Source organism: Lissotriton vulgaris, chromosome 2_1, assembly GCF_964263255.1.
Source record: "Lissotriton vulgaris chromosome 2_1, aLisVul1.2, whole genome shotgun sequence".
Classification (NCBI taxonomy): Eukaryota; Metazoa; Chordata; class Amphibia; order Caudata; family Salamandridae; genus Lissotriton; species Lissotriton vulgaris.
In genome coordinates this window covers 1,822,601,844-1,822,621,584 of record NC_141687.1, presented here as the reverse complement: position 1 = coordinate 1,822,621,584, position 19,741 = coordinate 1,822,601,844, and the positions used below count along the sequence as shown (strand labels likewise).

The 19,741-nt window shown below is 46.0% G+C and overlaps 1 protein-coding gene across 1 annotated transcript in view; it reads right to left on the bottom strand.

Moving 5' to 3' along the window:
- The window catches only part of EIF3J (eukaryotic translation initiation factor 3 subunit J), a 224,217-nt gene that overhangs the window by 163,227 nt on the left and 41,249 nt on the right, over positions 1-19,741 (bottom strand). The window contains exon 3 of the mRNA XM_086957911.1: positions 16,808-16,868. Within this exon, the coding sequence (XP_086814037.1) occupies positions 16,808-16,868 (61 nt within the window). The remainder of the gene's footprint in view (positions 1-16,807; positions 16,869-19,741) is intronic.

Here is a 19,741-nt window from a genome sequence, read left to right as displayed (position 1 = left end):
TTATCAATGACACACTGAGTTATGGCCTGTGAGAAAGTGCCATCTTTCTTGCCTTGGTATGCCCCCACTTTTTTCTGAACTGCTGATGTGCTTTGACTGAGTGTGCCCTGGGTCCCTGCCAACCAGGGACCCAGGGGATGTGTTCCTTCCCTAAAAACTAAAGCTGAAACAAAATACCCAATTGGCATCTCTGGCCACCTGTCAGCCTCTAGTAAATGGTACCCTAGGTACCCAGGGCATGGTGACCAGAGAAGGCCCCTGAGTACTGCAGCACTGATTGTGCCACCCTCAGGGGCACTGTACCCTAGCACCCACACACTGCCTTTGCAGGCTGAGAGCCTAAGTACAGAACTGAAACTAGTGTCGAAATAGCACACATCCCTGTGTGCCATGCCCACAGAACCCACTGCCCTGGCATACCTCAGTCACCCCTCTAGCTGGGTGCCCTATGCCAGAGGTGAGGGAACGGGTGCATGAGCCCTGTGCCCCTACAGTACCCAGGGCCATTCCTGGGCACTGTAAGTGCAGTGATGCCATTTAAGAGTATATGGTGCAGGGGACAAATTTGGTACCAAACTTCTCAGCACATTAAACCCGCACTGATGCCAGTGTGGTATTCAATGTAACATGCACGAGAGGGCATCTTGGAGATGCCCTCCAAAACCCGAACCGGCAATCCACGTCTGGGCTGAGTGGCTGCAAAGGCTACCATACAGCAAACATGTTGCTGGACCCCTGGGTGGAGACCGCCTCGCTCTCCTGCGTCTGCAACAAAGGACATCCTGGGCGAGATGCTATGTCTCCTCCCCCAGGATGGACAGGGGGAAGCTTCAAAGGCATACCGCCTCTGAGAGCTTCTCCAGACCATTTGCTGTACCCAGCAACCAGCCCCCCCACCAGTCCTACCCCCACTCTGGCGGGAAGACTGGCAGGAAAAACTAAGTCAGGAAGGGGGGGTGTGTGCCAATTCCACCCCTCAGGTGGAGGAGTGGAGGTGAAGCACGACCCCGGGCTCCGGCCATCTTCTAGATGGGGAGCCCTGCCCAATCCCAGCTAGGCTCCTGCCCCCTCCCACAGGAGAGCAGGCTAGGGGGTGTACTCACCCCAGGACAGGGACCCATTGGTCCCTGCCATTGCCCTACCTGTAACTCCCCTAAATTTATAATTATGGTGTTCCCTGAACCTTACTTCCTCAGATCTCGATATCAAAAAGAAGAAAAAAAGATCAAAAAGAAGACCCGCCGTGCATCTAATAACAGGACAACAACAACTGACTTGGCCCCAGCCCTACCGGCCTGTTGATCCTGAAACCTGCTCCTACCTAAACCCGGCGACCTCCGGGGACAGCAACCTTGGGACACCCAGAGGACCTGCCTGCCTTGACCCTATCGACAATTGGGACTCCCATCAGCAGAGGCTCTGCTGCAGCAACCCACCTGGTGCCCACCAGGAAGCTCCGGACCAGCCCACTCTGCACCAGCCGAGCCCAGGCCGGGCCAACCCGAACCAAGACCACGAGGACGCCCCCCCACCCGCGACTGGGACTCAAAGTCCAGTGCCCAAAAACCCTCCTCGACGAACCAGCCGACAGCTGCAGACCTAGAACCAGGGTCCACCCCAACCCCGACCAGCAGGGGATAAGCTTTTCCGACCCTTAGGAACACCTCTGAACCCAGCGCCCCATGGCCCCCTGTGCCTCCCTTTGGGGTACCTACCTGTGCTCCAACATCCCAACTTACCTCTCGAAGTGCTGGTCACCCCTGGAGAGTCACCGTCTCCGAGCCTGCAGCCTTTGTTCCCTTTGCAAGATCCTCATTGGATAACATTGAGCGCCCGACGGCTCAAAAGCACCCGGCACCCAATTCCCCCCTTGCCCTGAGCAAGGGACCAGGAGCCCAGCTCCCAGAGCCGCGTGGCCTGCTAGCCAGCAGCCACCAACCGAAGGCCCCCTTTCCCTCATTGGATATCAATGGGCCTAACTACCTCTGCACCCGGCCGCCCCTATGCCGCTGTTATTGAACTAACTGTACTCACCTGACCCTGGGGGACCCCAGAGTCTATACCCAGAACCATAACTTCGCCAACCAAGTACTCACCTTGAAACCGGTAATTCACTTACTTGCCATTGGATAACATTGACCCATTTTGACTCGAAAATTTTCTAAGGGTGAAGATTTGAAAACTGAAAATATTCCAATAAAAATCAGCCAAAGTCCGAAATCAAAAGTACTCACCTGTGATCAGGGGAGAAGCCAGTACTGTACCTATCAGCCCAGTACTGAACTGCAAAAGTAATCCCTAGCTGGTTTACTAGTAATCTGTATTTTCTCCATAGAAACCCATTGTCTGTTTTTCTATGAAATTTCTTTAAGTGTCTACTTTTGACAAATGCAAATATTCTTTAAAAATCGTACGAAATACTGAAACGTAATTACCTACCTGTTTTGAGTTAAGCCCCCAGTGCTGGCCCAAGGAGACTAGTGCTGGGTTACAAAAGTAACGCAATCATACTTTACCTGCAACCTGAATTTCCTCCCATTGAATAACATAATCAGATTTACCTTGAAAAGTTTCTAAGTGTGAACTTTTAAAACGGTATTATATTCATGAAAATTCCTCACAGTAACTAAAAAGTTTTTGCTAATCTGGTTTCAGCTTAGACCCCAGGACTGAATCTTAAATCTAGTCCTGGAACTACCAAAGTAATCCTTTAAAGTAATGTACTGTAATTACCTGTGAAAAACACATTGAGCTCAATGCTAGAGTGTGTTTCAGGACTGTTGCTTACTATCGGTCCTGAAATTATTGTGTGCACAAACTTCATTTGCTTCCCTGCAAAGTATTTATATGAGAGTACTCCTAACTTGAAAAATATATTTTTATAACCGTTGATTCTAAAAATAAAAACTATATCGGAGGATATAATACCAATTGGCCTGGAGTTCAGTTCTTGAGTGTGTGAAACCTTTTGCTGGCTGAGTGTGTACAACAAATGCTTTGCATTGCCCTCTGGTACTGCCTTACTGCTCGACCAAGCTACCACTTTGGAGAGTAAGGTCAGTTTTGACTTTAACCTCTGTTATACCTCTGGGGTTGGTGGACTCTATACACACTGTACTTAATTCTAGTCCAGTATATATAGAGCCACTTTCTCACAAGGCCCATCTGCCATACTTACCTGAAATAGAGCGTGAAAAATGTGCCAAACCACGGCGGGCAAATATGGCCACCGCTCCTGATCTTAACCTCCTGCTTAGAGCATATGATCAGCTGAAAGCCATCTAATTCCATAATTTTGCTTCTGGTGGCTTCAATGTGGGTCTCCTGGAGGCAAATAAGATCTGCCCTAAGAATTTGAAAATCCTCTTTAATCCTGCCCGCTTCGCTGGATCGTTCAATCCACATATATTAATAGTGGCTATCCTGACTCCCCCCATTGGTTATATATACTATACCAGAAATAAACAGAGCGGAAAGAAAATTAAAGATACATCTCCAGAGCTGCCCCTCTTATTTCCGATTCCACTCCCCCCTTAACAAGGATCCACCCACCCCGGCCCCTCCCACCCATCACTTCGGCAAAAAAGGTCTCCAGACCCTTGTGATGCGTCTCACGTTGGTGCGCCCCTGTTGCTCCCTGACCAATATAAAAAATAGCAAGGGGGCTAAACACCCCCATCACCCAGCGCCCTTGCCCAATATCCCCTAACCCATTGTCCCATAAGACCCACGCCCTTGTATACCGCATCGTGAGTGAAAGAAATACAACCGACAACAAGGCCAATAGAAGAAAGAGAAAGGGAGGGGACGGGACAGAATACCTATAGCCCATGGCCTTTGTTTCCCTATTCCCATACCACCCCTATACACCCCCCCCCCTTCTTCTTGATGCCTGGTTTTTATACAGATTTATCTATTCACCCGATATCTCCTTTAAAGAATCCCCTGCCTGAATCTGAGGTGAACACCCTTATTTGACCCTGATAATTCACTTTCAAACGAGCAGGGTTCATCAAATAGACTTCACAAGGAATATGCTACTTACCAGTATGCATCTGTTCTTGGCATGTAGGGCTGCTGACATTTATATCTGTGCATAGATCACCCCCTAGTGTTGGGTCCGGATGATTGCACATTGTTGTCCTGGAAGAGTCTAAGTATCACGAGATAGGTGTCTCCTCCCCTGGACTACAGTGCGCATGGGCATCCTCTCCATCCTTAGATTGTTTTTTGCCATTGTGGCAGAGATGGAGTGTTGTACAGTAAGATATGTCCATGCAAGAAAGTGTGAGTTAGAATGAATGCTACAGCTGCGACAAGCACCGGGGAGGAGGGTGGGCAATATGAATGTCAGCAGCCCTACATGCCAACAACAGATGCATACTGGTAAGTAGCATACCCCGTTCGAGGCATGTGGGCTGCTGAATTCATATCTGTGCATAGAATGTATAGCAGTCTTTCCCTTAGCGGTGGCTACCTGGGCCAGCTGCAGCAGTCTGAAACAGAATTTTTAGAACAGCATGTCCTACAGCAGCTTGCCGTTTGGAATGTACATCAACACAATAGTGTTTTGTGAAAGTATGTATGGTTGTCCATGTGGCTGATTTACATATTTCTTCTAGAGGAATGTTTCCTAGGAAAGCCATGGATGTCCCCATTTTGCGTGTAGAATGCGCTCTTGGGGGAACTGTTAAAGTGTGTTTTGCCTTAAGATAACATTTGAATGCACTTAACTATCCATCTGGCTAGTCCAGATTTAGAAATGGGGTTTCCTTTGTGTTGTGGTGAAAAAGCAACAAACAACTGCTTTGTCTTCCTGAAATCTTTTGTCCTGTCTATGTAATATAGGAGAGCCCTCAACATTTAGTGTGTTTAGAGCCCTTTCAGGAACGGACTGTGGGTTTGGGAAGAACACTGGAAGTTCTATTGTTTGATTGATGTGTAAGTGGGATACCACTTTTGGCATGAATTTAGGGTTTGTCCTAAGCACGACCCTATTTGCGTGAATTTGGAAGAATGGCTCTTGAATAGTTAGGGCTAGCAGCTCGCTAACTTTTCTAAGCAAAGTAATTGCTTAGAGAAAAGCCACCTTCCATGTTAAGAATTGTATTTCACACGAGTGTAAAGGTTCAAAAGGTGGTCCCATTAGTCTGGTTAGAACAACATTTAGGTTCCAGACAGGTGACGGTGGATGTCTTGGAGGGGGGGGATCACTCGTTTGAGCCCCTTCATGAATGCTTTAATTGCAGGCACTCTTGAATAGCGAAATGTGTTGCCTGTTTTGAAGGTAAGCTGCTATGGCAGCCAAGTGTATCCTAATGGATGTATAGGCTAGATTGCAGCGGTGAAGGTGCAAAAGATAGCATATGATATTTTGAGTTGATGCGTCTAGTGGGTTTATGTCATTGTTGTTACAGTAAATGACAAAACGTTTCCACTTTGCCGCATAGCATGCTCTTGTGGTAGGTCTTCTTGCCTCTTTGATAATCTTCATGCAGTCAGGAGGTAAGTTTAGGTAGCCAAACTTTGAACTCAGGAGCCAGATTGCAAGGTTCAGCTGCTGTGGATCTGGCTGCTGAATGTCTCCATGGCTCTGCGCTAAGAGACTGGGTGTTAGTTTTAGTCTTTGATGAGGCACCACGGAAAGTTCTAGGAATGTGGTGTACCACAGTTGCCTCGCCTATGTTGGAGCAACCAGGATTAGCGTCATGGAGTGCTGGTGCAGTTTGCGTGCCACTAGCGGTATCATCGGTGCTGGTGGAAAAGCGTAGGCAAATTTGCCTGACCAGTTCATCCATATCGCATTGCCCTGAGACTGCGGGTGTGGGAACCTTGCGGCGAAGTACTGGCATTTTGCGTTTTCTTTTGTGGCGAACAGGTCTTTCTCTGGTTGCCCCCACTGTTGGAAGTATGGCTGAATCACTGTGGGATGAATCTCCCACTCGTGCATCTGTTGGCTGTGTCTGCTGAGCAGATCCGCTATTTGATTGTCCTTGCCTGGGAGGTGTTCTGCCATGAGAAAAATGTTTCTTTGAATGGCCCACTTCCACATGCTCTGAGCTAGATGTGACAGCTGTGGAGAGTGTGTTCCTCCCTGTTTCTGTATGTAGTACATCGCAGTCATGTTGTCCGTCCGGATCAACACGGCCTTGTTACAGAGATGTACTTTGAAAGCTTTCATTGCCATAAAAATTGCCATCAGCTCCAGTAGGTTGATGTGCATTTTCTTTTGCTGCGTGGTCCATAAGCCCTGCACTGTGTGGTGGAGGACATGGGCTCCCCACCCTATCAGGGATGCGTTCGTCGTGAAGACTATTTGTGGTACAGACTCTTGGAACAGTCGTCCCTTGCAAAGGTTTTGTGGATTCCACCAATGCAGAGAGTACTATGCACGACTGGTCACCAACACTAGGTTGCTTAATTGTCCTTGAGCCCGGTTCCACTGACGTGCTAGGCACTCCTGCAGCGGACGCATGTGTAGTCTTGCGTGAGGGACTATGAAAATGCATGAGGCCATCATGCCTTTTAGTTGCATAAACACTCGTGCTGGAAGAGAGTGTTGGGGCCTGAACCTTTGGATTAGCGTCTGAATGCTGTTTATTCTGACAGAATTTGGTTGTGCCTTCCCTGCCAGAGTGTCTATAGTCGCTCCCAGGTATTGTTGTACGTGGGCCGGCTGAAGATGGGACTTTGGATAGTTCAGCGAGAAACCTAAACTGTGCAGGAGGTGAATTGTGCGTGACATGTGGCTGGCACATTGCTGGGCTGACTGTGCTTGTATCAGCCAGTCGTCCAGATACGGATAGACATGAATATGCTGTCTTCTCAGATGTGCAGCTACTGTCGCTAGGCACTTGGTGAAAACTCTTGGGCTGTTGTCACCCCAAAAGGAAGGATTTTGAATTGGTAGTGCTGATTTTGTATTGTAAACCCGAGATATTTCCTGTGTGCTGGGTGTACTGGTATATGGAAATATGCGTCTTTGAGGTGTAGTGTTGCGAGGAAGTCTCCTTGACGCACCTGCTGTAGAGTGAGCATGTGGAAATACTCTGATAAAATGTATTGGTTTAGGGGCCTGAGGTCCAAAATTGGTCTGAGAGACCCGTCCTTTTTGGGTATTAGAAAATATAGTGAGTACACCCCTGTACCCTGGTGTTCTAAGGGTACCAGTTCTATGGCCCCTTTTTGTAGAATGCTGATGACTTCCTGCTGCTATAAGTGTAGGTGTTCTGCGGACATAGGACGGTGTCTTGGAGGTATGTTGGGTGGTGTGGAGATTAATTCTAGGCAATAGCCATGGTGGATAATTTGCCTCACCCACCTGTCTGTAGTTATGTTTTCCCAGACCTGCAGGAACTGCTGTAATCTCCCCCCGACCGGTGTTACATGGTCTGGGGGTAGTGACAAGAAGTCACTGTTTGGTATTGGTAGAGGATCTGGTGGTGTTATTCCCTCGTCCTCTACCCTTGCTGTTATTGCCACAGTATCCACCTCTACCGTTCTTGTTGTAGGTGTTTTGCGTGTTGCCCTTGTTGTATGAGGTTTACTGTGATGAGCCTGCTCTTGCAGCTCCTCTGTTGCCAGAGCGACGAAAGGAGCCACCTCTGTATTGTTGGGACTGCAAGGCTCCCATAGACTTGGCAGTCTTGGTATCCTTTATTTTGTCTAGTATTGTGTCCACATTAGGGCCAAACAAATAATCAGGGTTCACAGGTTGATTGAGTAAAGTGCTGTGAACTTCATTTTTAAACCCAGATATGCAGAGCCACGCATGTCGTCTAAGCATGACACTGGTATTGATAGCCCTGGCTGCTGTGTGTGCCGCATCTAGCGCACACTTGATGGCGACGTTAGATATGAGCTTTCCCTTTTGTATTAGGTATTCTGCCTGTTCCTTATCACCATCGCTGCTGATGGTTTTCCCCTCCTGTGCTGAGAACCTTTGATTACCATTGTTCATGACGAGCTCAGCTCGTCATCAGCAAAGCTCAACCGTGCCTCATGACGAGCTAAGCTCGTCATGAGCACTGAAAGGGTTATAAAGGTCAGGCAGATGCTGGAGAATATGCTCTAGTGTGTCGTAATGGGCCCTGTCATACCTGGCTAACAGGGCTTGTGTGTTTGAAATTCTCCATATGTTAGCTGCTTGAGCAGCTACCCTTTTGCCCGAGGCCTCCAGAATTTTAGACTCCTTGTCTGGAGGTGGAGCCTCACCAGTAGTCTGCGAATTTGCACGTTTGCGTGCATTGGATACTACCAAAGAGTCTAGAGGTAGCTGTCCCTTAATGTAGGTAGGGTCCACTGGTGCTGGCCTATATTTCTTCTCTATCCTGGGGTTAATGACTCATGCCCTGGTTGTTTCCTTGAATTTGTCCCCTTCTGTCGAGGGCTCTTGCTCTTCATGTGCTTGAGCTCTTTTACCCGTTATCGCCTTTTTTGTTGGCGTCTGGTTGATTTCTGTTGTTGGTTCGACCGTTTTTTGCCTCATGTGCGTTGGAAATCCAAATTTTATCGGTCCGAGGGACTTTGTGCCTCCACAGTCTTTCGGCTGGATGAACTTCTTCGGTGCTGAAATGGTTATCGATCCGACAGTTTTCTTTGATTCAATAACCACTTTTTGGTTTTGTGTCGTTTTCGAAGCCTCCTGCTTCGGAGCGATTATTTGTTGGCTCGGCTCAACGGACCCCTTCGCCTCGATCCTTGCCTTCGGGTCGAGTGTCTTTGTTTGCACCGTCTTTGGCTTGTCGACCTTCTGCTTTGATTCGACAACCATCTTTTGCAGGAGTCCTTTGTTTAAGTTGCCCGGCGTCGACATCGGTCTTGTCGGTTCGACGGCCTTCAGCTTAGGCATGTCTCTGGGTGTACTGGCTCTCGGCTCGACAAGCCTCATACGTGACCCAGCCGGGTCGACGGCCATTTTCTTTTTGGTCGGCGCCGATGGATCCGCACCTCTCGGTCCGAAGACTGTAAAGTCTATCAGTTTCGGTTTCTGTTTTGCTTCCTTCACTTTCTGTTTTGATATTACCAAGGAATGGTAATGTTTTAGTGATGGCTCTTGTCTTATATTCTTAGCCGGGCTAAATTGCGGGGCTATAGCATCGATGTTAGGATCTTGGCTAAGGCCTTCCGGCGATGCCTCGACCTGAGCCTCTGGAAGCGTATCAGTAACAGTACTGGGCTCCGTACTCCCGGTTGGCCCCGTGTCCTCGCCGGAGTCGTCCTCGACAGCTCCTATGCGTGGATCGTCGTCCCCTACCTCGACGATGTCGTCTTCTTCGTCGACGTAGTAGCTGGAGTCATGTTCCGACCCCTGCTCCGACTGTTGGTCTGAGAAATTTTGAGTTACAGTTGGGGCATCTTTTGAATGGACTTCGTTCCATCGACGATCGGCCCTTTGGTGTTGAAAAGGCCACGCGGCCCGATTAGACGTTCTAAGTAGAAACTACAGATTTGTCGGTACCGATCGCAATAACAATACAGACGCCCCCGAAGGCCTTTTAGAAAAGTTTTTTTATCGATTCCGAACTCAGAGTTGGAAATCACATCCGAACCCAATGGCGGAAAAAAACAATCTAAGGATGGAGAGGATGCCCATGCGCACTGTAGTCCAGGGGAGGAGACACCTATCTCGTGATACTTCCAAGACTCTTCCAGGGCAACTATGTGCAATCATCCGGACCCAACACTAGGGGGCGATCTATGCACAGATATGAATTCAGCAGCCCACATGCCTCGAACCCAAGTTTTTGAAAAGGTGAGATCTGCCTCAGGCGCCACCTTCTCTACAAAAGTAGTATGGCAGAAGTCAGGTCACACAAAGTCTGCCCTTCCGCTGATTTCTTGGCATCGAGCTTTTTCGAATACTGCTTGCTGCAATAAGAAACTCCCAAATAATATAACAATAGCTCGCGGCCTTTGGTCCTGCCCGGGATTTTTCCTAACCATTTTGGGGAACCGGTGAGCGCGCTGGATCTCAGCTTCCCAGTTCCAGAATGAAAGTTCCGGGAAGGCAGACTTAAAAAGCTTAATAACAAAGCTGCGTATGTCCCCCCTTCCACTTTTTCTTCGATGCCCAGCAGGCACAAGTTATTTTGTCGCTGTCGGTTTTCCGACTCCGAGCTTCCATAAGATGTCCACCATTCTGGCATCATTGGCGGATGTCTTCTGTTCCGTACTCTCCAGTCCAGCCTCGAGGCCTACCACCCGGTCCTCCAGCACCGTTGTGCGCACCATAACTTCGGTACAGGCTTTTGTTGTCTTCCTAATTGCGCCCTGGATTTTTTTTGTCGCCAATTGAGCCCTCTTATGTTCCTGACTAGCCTCGATTTGCATTGCTTTAAAAGTCGCATATATGAGAGACATTGATGGAGCCGGATCGCCCTTAGCGCCAGAGACCTGAAGGTTCTCTTGGAATCTAAGCCCTTCCTCTTCTCCTTCTCGACCAGGGTTGGTATTAGAATAATCCCACTGGAGATGTATATCAGAGTCGGTATGGGTACTTTAGCGCCGAGAGCCAGGATCTTTTCCCCCTTTAGAGTGGCTGGCAGCTTGTCTAAGTGTGTCTGCAGTGTTGAGTGCACTATCTGTATCACTATCATCGGCCAAGCCATCTCCCTCCGAGGCCTCCATATCACTTACCCCTAAGTCCAATTCTTCTACCATAGAGAAGAAGTTCTCCCCGTCAGGAGTACCAGGTATCGCACCCACTCCTTCCTGCGCCTCCAGAAAAGAAATCCAGTCAGGATCCGGACCCATTTGATCTGGGCCAATGTTATCCTCCACTTGCCTTTCTGTTTGAACCACCAAGGATGGCACTAGGGTGGATGGTGCTGAAGTAATAGATACTGTACCCCCTCCCCCCCCCCCCCCAGGGGGTGGAACCCTTACAGCTTCCAGTCCTGCTGCGGTGCCATCCACCCCAGGTGTTACTTGGCCTAAGTTTGTCTCAGACAAAGTAATATGGCTGGCGTTACTAGGAGTAATAGGGATACTAGGGGTGGTAGAAGTGCTCAGTATAGCTGTAGAGTCAGTACTGGGAGTCATAGTCTTAATCACAACAGCCTCGGATACACCTACTGCAAGCGCATTGGAGACAGTTTTCTTACTCCTCAACTGGATGGGCGCTCGATCAGCATTAGATTTGGGCTGGAGGTTCGGTGTGCGGCTTTCCAGCGAACATGCCAGACACTATCAAAGTCTTTCTCTTGGCCCCAAGATCCAGAGGAGTGTGCTCCATGCCGGGTTTTCCGCTACACTCAGCTGCCATCTCTGCAGTATCTCTTCCCCCCCCCCCATGGTTAGTAGCAGAAGCTAAATCGGGGATAACTAATGTCTCCATTTTTTTCAAGTACTAACGTCCTTACTGTTTGCACCCCCATCCTCTGCAACAACTCGAGGGGGGGAATTTTCTGTCTGCAAACGTTCCTCTCCAGTGGCAATGAATGTGTGTTTTTCGGCGTCAGCGCGCAAGCCTCCAAGCTCCGCGAAGATGCAGTTCCGTCAGATGGAGCAGACAGAGCGTAAAGGTAAATATCATCAGTCTTAGATGATTTTTGCCGGTTAAGAATCTTTAAGGGAGTAATGCGGTATAACACTTCCGTGAGCGCCTTTGGGGTACTCTGGCGTGCTCAGATGGTCAATGGGCGCCGAAAGCAGTTTGAAAAGCTTCACGCGGCCGCCATCTTGCCCAGAGACCTCTCTGCCCACCTCAAACATCACTGCTTCCATCTGCAATGGTACTTACACTTCCACCTAGTAAATTGGAGCAACAGCAAGTAGAAGAACATATTTACCAACACAACTCGTAGAGGCCACAATCAGGGCTCACAGCTTCCGGATTCCTCCATCATTGAAGACTGTCTTCAACACAGCTGGACAGAAACTATTTACCATTACATTACTCTAGCTCCCATGATCCATGCAATAAAGCATAAATTTCAATGTTCCTTATTAAAAGCCACGGACTATAAAAAACTGATTAGGTAGAATACATTCTGTGCAAAAGTTGGATCACCAGCCACAGACCCACAAGAAAAATTACGACACGCACCTATTTCCCTAACCCCTATCAAAATCACCAGCCCCCACCTTCGATCTTCCAGAAGAGTAACAAGCATTTGCAATGCAATAGGTCTCGCATTAGCGAGAGTTTAAGCTATTGGCATTGTAAATAACAATGCCTTTTATTTTTCTGTTTTGATAATTAACACAGAAATAAAAGGAATTGTCATTTAAAATGATAATAGCTCTAACTCTTGTAAATGCGAGACCTGTTTCACTTGAAAAAGCGTACACCGTTGTCCCGGGCTGCTTGGTAAGAAAGCATGCACGAAGCGCTGAATGTTGCAGGAAAGTATGTCGTGCCTGCAGTAGAAATTCGCTCATTAAAGAAAATAGTGCTTACTGACTAAAGACATACCGTGTAAAAACAGAAGCAAAATGGTCCAGTCCTCATTGGAGGTTACAAATGAAGACAGGGCTGTTCTAAGGAGAGACTAACAAGGGTATTAACTAATCCGAAGCAAGCATTTACAAAAGGACAATTACATCAACCAATGAAAAATATGGGAGGAGATTGGGTGGAGCTTCAAGTCCATACTCTAATACAGAATGCCGCAGAGCAGTCCATGCGCTACCAAGCTCGACCCAACAACAATGTACTAATTCCCCTTTCAAATCCATGCCCATCCTTCCATCCCTACTCAATACACTACTAAATACACAAGAAATCAGGAGCACAAACCCAACAAAAAAGGAAAAAAACATTGTTACTAATCTATTAACTATTTACACCTTATCTTGGGTTCCGGAGTATTGTGCTGCTCGCCGCAAAGCACTTCAACGCTCATCAGGGGTAGCAAGTACTATATAAATAACATTTACCTCTGCAGTGTTTCTACTTCAGCTTTATAAACTATCACTTCCAATAAATGACTCTCAATGCAGTGATGTAATCTGATGCACTAAAGTGACATGCACCTTCATTACAAAGAAAAAAATGTTTAGCTTTTATTTGAAAGCCCTTTATTTGTTTAAATGGCATTTATTGCGTCTGGCAAATATTTTGATGGCTTGTGCTTGGGTTCTCAGAGCCAAGCCAGACCCCTGGCTTGGCTCTCCCTACAATTTTCGCCCACCTTTCCACCCCTGTTATTTCCTGCCCTTCCTTTGAACTCCTTCCTTCTCCATTCCTCCCTCTTTTTAAGCCCTCAAATTTCTTCGGTCTCCTCTCCTCTCTTAAATGCCCTTCTTTTGTCCTTTCCATCTCTATCTTCAGACTATAGCTTTTCCATCCCTTCATCCACCCCCTTGCACCCTGCCGGCTCCCCTCATTCTTTTCCCTCTCTCTCCTCCTGCTCTGTGCCTTTCTCTCTTTTTATGGCTTTGTGCTATGCTCACCTCTCCCTCCCCCTCTTAGTCTGCCTTTCATCCTGTGGAACTGCAGAGGAGAGGTGGAGCAGTAAGTGCAGCGCGGCTGGTGCCAGGTCGCTGTGTCCTGCTCCAGCCTTCTCCCTTCCTTCTCACCCTGCGGGCAGGCTTTGCGGAGTCAGTGATTTGATGTTATTGGAGAGGGCCCAGCCTGGTACCCAAATGCCCCCTGGCCGCATGAGAACGACACAACGCTGTGGCCTCCGCAGAGGGTGTTCCATACACACAACCACTTGCTGTAGTGCTTTGTCCACTTGTAACGGAATCTGGAGAAGGCCGGGGGTGAAATGTCAACAGAGGAAAGAAAGCAAACTCAACCTGGGGGCCGGAGCTGGAAGCCATTTTATTATCATAACACCCCTCTTAGCGCTGTATAGACAGATAAGACAGAAACGGGGCTCCAGTTACGAGACGCATGTCTTCAAAATTGCACCCATGACATTTTGTTCTAGTGTTCCTGGTGTCCCGGGTACATGTATTGACACAGCCCCCTGTATTAAACTGAAGTAGCCTATAATTGGGTACATGCACTGAGCTGTCATGAATCCTACCCCCACCACACAAAGGTGGTCTCTTACCCCTTAAAACGGTTCAACACACTGTAGAGGAGACGCCAACTTCACGCATATCTATGCGAACAACAAATCTATGGTTCCAATCGTGGAGTTTAATTCTTCAAAATACACCACATGGGTTCGTGTGGTGTTCGAATTCTAAAAAGTCAGAAAAAAAAACGATCTATTAGTAGATCGATCCCAGTACTGAAAGCTACTTATCTAATTCAAGCAGTGTCCAAAAGATATAAGATAAAGTCAGCAATATAACACCAACCAACCGTACCTGTGTAGAATCACCCTCGATGAGACTCGCGTCCTCGACCCGGAAGTGACTACCACCCGACCCGGAAGGCAAGGTTATAGCCTCCACAGGTAGAGAAAGCCTAGAATGCGAACCTCCGTTGTGGATGGCGAGATAAACAACGGGCTGAATTACCGCTGCGGAGGTTAAAAGTCCCGAAAATATAATTAGGGAGGTTCGGAGTCTCGTTAGTAAAAGTGAAAACCGACAAGTCAAAAGTATAATGAAGCGGCTCCAACTAAATCTTAAGGCCGTATTACGGCTATCCTGACAAAAATGCTCATGTACATAAAAGGCCACCATTAGTAGCACACAAAGGTCCCCATGTAACACAAAGAAAGCGGAAAAGAAAGGGCATTGTGAATAACGAGAAGTTGTAAAACGAAGAAAGAGTGTTATAGCAAGGCAATATGAGAGGCAGGCATGGGAGGAGAGGAGGAGGGGGGAGGAGAGTAGGGGAGGCACGGCCTAGCGGCCGTGCAATCAAGTAGTGAGGGGGCGGAGTTGTGGGAAGGCTGAGAGAGAGAGTAGGCGGCTGGGTGCATGTGCACGCGCATTTAAGCTCAATGCGCATGCGCATTGAGCTTAAATTTATCGTGCACTGCAAGGAATCGCCACGATTCCTTGCAGTGTGGATAAAGAGCCGATAAGTGCCAATACTCTCGCCTTGCTCGATGCGCATGCGCATCGACAGGCGAGACCTAACAACTCACTTACTGTCCACCAGATGCACATAAGGCATGCAGATCTATGCTGCAGAAAGCATTAGGATTCCAACTCCAATATTAACTTCTTTCACAAGGAAATACATCTGATTGTGGAATCCCAAACTTCATTTAAAGGAGTGTTGCGGCTGGTTGCTATATTAATCACTCCCTATTTGCCAAGGTCCCCTGTCCAATGTGCAACTCACAACACGCAGACCTCAATTGTCAAAGATAGAGGAAAGAACAAAAGACACAGACAAGAACATCAGCACTCTGTACAAAGAAATTAAGAACTTCTAAACATATTCCACATTCACTCAGGCTAAATTACAAGACCAAACCACCTTATGGGATCTTACAACCCGCAGAATTCACTGCTAATTTGGGATGGCCAACTACCCCAAGAGGATGAATACATGTTAGATACTGCATTACATCATAATTGGAACATATACGATATGAGGGGCTGGGCATATGCAGTATGTAAAATGCAATATGGCCTCTGCAGCTGCAATTTAGCACCAAACCAAAAAAAGACACCCTTCAAAGACAGACCAGAAATATTTGAACGCAGTGGGCTAGGACATGACAATTGTGGGAAAATGACAGAAGCTATGGAAGAAATAGAATAAAGATAATGTGAGAAGTGGGTTGGGATGAAGCATGTGTGTGGATGGGGTTTCTTTAACTACATTAATCTATGTATGAGGGAGAGGCAGAGTACCTTATAATACATTCCCACTTGTCTTCACTACAGTCGCACTTTTAGAGCCACAATGCCCCCTCTAATATTCAAAACAAGCCATTGCATGTCAGGTACGATCCAGGCAACTAGCAACCTCATAAGCACTATTATCACCAGCCAGCTGGAAGGTTTAACGCCAGTCACTATACCAAGGTTTCCTCAATATACATCTGCCTTACAAGCAACTATGTAGAAAAGTGATTGGCAATATTGCCAGACTGCTTGCTTTTTAAGGCTCCAACCCTTCCGGTTGCAAATTTTAAAATCCTTAACTGCACCATCACTGAATTTCACCCCACCTTAAACTCAGAGAAAGGCCGTGAAGCTCACCCCGCTCAAACCGGGGCAGAATGTGCCACACCTTGGGTTTATTCAAGAATGGAGATTGATGCAACTGTTTATGGTTATGCCATACTCATATCAGTATGTTGCTCATTTTGCAGACGTCAAGTCAAGCACAGAAACCTGAAACAGAAAATGGAGGATGCCCAAAACAGGCAGAAGAGTCCAGCAAAACCTTAATAGTGTAAAGCTTTCATAAACTTTCAAGTCAAAAAGATCTACCCAGGGTTCCGAATGCAGAGCACCTAAATATTTTGTATATAGTCCTCCAAATGTGTGACAATAGGAGAGACAATGATTGACTGGTGACAAGTAGAGGACAATTAAATGTTAAAGTACATGCCCAGAAGCCCTGAAAAGTATCACCTCACCCCATATGAGGTCTGCTCATTAACAACATATACCATTTATCTTCTATATCGACTGATCATGAAAGCACACAATGAATCTTTAGTGGTCGACTATCACAACATAACTTACTCATTTCAAAAGAAACTTTGAATCTACTACTTATTAATCCATTCACTCAGGGTACACTCCACAAGAGAACGTGAAGACAGCTGTCAGTTAAATTTATTTCATAAATTCACGAGTTGCAGCTCTGAATATGGAATTGTGTAAAACTATTCACACCTTTTATTATTTAATTAAGAGCTATGTAAAGCGCAATATGTTGCCTGGTGGGCACTTTCAATCACAGAAGTTACTGAACCAAGCAGCTTCACACCTGTTTTTTCTGCTTCTTTTTTTCTATCTTCTGCTGCTTCCTCTTCATCATCCCAGTTATCCTGCAAAGAAAAATATATTTATTACAAAGTAGCAATGTCAGCCATGCCCAAAGTCCGAAAATTAAGCCAAGTCCAAGATTCTTTACGCAGGCATACACTACCTTAACACTAAATGCAAAGTAAACCTACTGCAACATAACATTCTTTCACAATAAAACGTTAGTGCATTTTGATATTAAATTACTGGGCTTTAATTCATATTGCAGCGTATGCATAACTACAAGTATGTACTGGCGAGGGAGATTGATTTGACACGATCAAGTATGAGCAACTGAATCAGGGAAGCGAACGGGACCCTCTGGTCTCTGAGCAGCACATGGGATACTGTGCTCTCGCTGAAGAACCCATAAACAGAAATTGTGGATCTGAAGGGAAATCTTCGAAAACATGGGGCAAATGGATAGACCACTTCCAAGATATTGTCCTCGGGATATTCTTGTGCAGACTGCAGGTGGGTGACCCAATTCCCTTACGAGTTATGTCTTATATTGAAGTCCATAACATTACAGAATACACATGTACTAACAATGTGCGCTCATGTACGTTTACTGCCTGTTTTGGTTTACAAATAAAAACATGTGTTAAAAAATTAAACCTTTACAAAGACTGCACAATTGAATTACATGTAGCTAACATAACCCTACCAGCCTGAGAATGTGAAACTTGGTTAAGCTTATAGAATTTGCCTAAAATAAGCCCAGCCATTTCTATGACAAAAAAATACAAAGAACAGGTTGGGAACAGTTGTTTTTTTTAAACCAGTGGTGGAATGCAACTGAAGCTTCTCTCATTCTAGATGAGAGAGGGCGAAGTGACTACCTCCAAATCAGGATACGAAAGTTTAATTTTAACAAGTGCTGCCGAAGTAGTTGCCATTTAATTTCTTTTCTGTATGATTATTTCATAATCATGTGTAAGCTTAAAGTATTTGTTTTCAAATTTTCAATGTAACCCTCATTATATGCACCCCTCCCTTTTTACAGTTAGATGGTTATTGCTAAAATGTCTTAATTGTAATAAGTAGCTGGCTCCAAAGATGCATCTAAACCAATCTGGCCCAGAAGTTGTGTAAACTGGCCCAAGTTTAAGCATAAACGTTCTCAGCTATCAGCTTTATCCAGTTTGCCCTAGCTCAAAATGAATGGCACATCTATAAAACGTCTTCAGGAAACCCCCTAACCCAAAAGAAAGGCAACTGAGCAATGAGGCCCTTTACAAATTGTGGCAGTCTCAACTGTAAACCCATATTCTCACTAGAAAAAGAAATACAGACTTAATGAGCAAATATTTCTAAAATTAGCAGCACTTTCAGGTTGAAAGAAAATATACCCAATAGCAATATATTGCTTCAACCAACGTCCACTTTGCAACATCAGCGCATACTAAGTAGACTAGTTCACATACACAAATATAGCCCCATTTCATTATACCACTGAACTTATAGGCCCATATGAATAAACACTCTTCATTGCCAATCATTTTGGTAAACCACACGCCAAACGTATTTTCTGACAGAGAAAAGGATGGAGTCCTAAGCATTCGGCAACACTCGGCAGTAAACATGCCACTTCCTCCCACTGACCCAACGGGTCTTCAAAGGAGGATACTTCTGCACAAAACTGACATCCGTACCAGTCTATGATGTTACAGTCTCTGGAATTTCTAGCAAGCACAGCATCCTTCTGTGTACACGTTTCTCAACTGCCCTCCTTGGCGAAATTATTTAAGGCTACCTAGATTCCATCCAAGACTGTGTGCTGCGCTGCAATAAACACTCAGTAAACTAAAACCGATTGACTGAACTTCTAAAAACCCTACTCTTGCAAACGCCAACAGCCACCGCTACCTAAGATTCACAAAACAATCCTCCAAATCTCAACTTCATCTCAAACTTACTGTTCTGAACCCACCCTGGTTTCCTTCTCCCTCAAAACATGGCCCCTTTAATTGGACCTCCAATATAATTTCCCCTACCCCCAAACACTGTCACACCATGTATTTACATATTATAGTCACCCACTGTAGCTTATAGGACGTGTTCTCTCGCTAAATAATTTGTGTTCTTCACCTGATTGCATGTGGGGGAATAAAAATACAACACAATACAATGTGAAATAGTAGACAGAATGTACACAGTGCGTTACAAAACTCTCAAATACATGAATAAGGAACATATACGATGAACCTATTGAACTGACTGGAATTTTAGTTTTTAAAATGTGGCTAATATGTCGGATTCAAATTACTCTTTCAACACACAAACAAATGAAGGCACACAGAAAAGTGCCCAAGATCACACTCGATATATGGTGTGAAAGCGTGTATTAAAAGCTAGTTAACTGATATTTCAATAGTTAGGTAATATATTTTTGCATATCTTCTGTCATGAACAAGAAAGTAGAATAAAACACATTCTTTTAAGTAACATGAACTTATTAAATATGGGATTTTGAAGACTATTAGCCTTTAAAGCAGTGAGACTTCTCTCTGTGCTGTGCGCTGTCTGGTGGTGTCAGTAATGGAAGAACAAGGTGCCTTGCAGGTCAAATTTGTGGTGCTTTGGCAGGGCTGTGTGTAGGTTCTTGTTCTCAAGTAGTTGGGAGGGTTGCTCAGGGTTGAGGTGGAATTTTAGCGGAGACACTACCAGAAAAGTAATTGGGAAACTTGTTGGTGTTGCTTGCACAGAAACGTGAACATTTTCACAGCACGTTCCTCATCTTCCTTGATCGATGTACAACAGAACATGAAAGTTTAACATGGGGGAGTTACTTTCTTAGGGCAAAGCCACAGAAGGAGTGGTCACGGTTGTAATGAACTAATAATAGTACCAGCTCGCCAGTTGTATCTTCACTCTTGCTGTAGAAACTAACCTT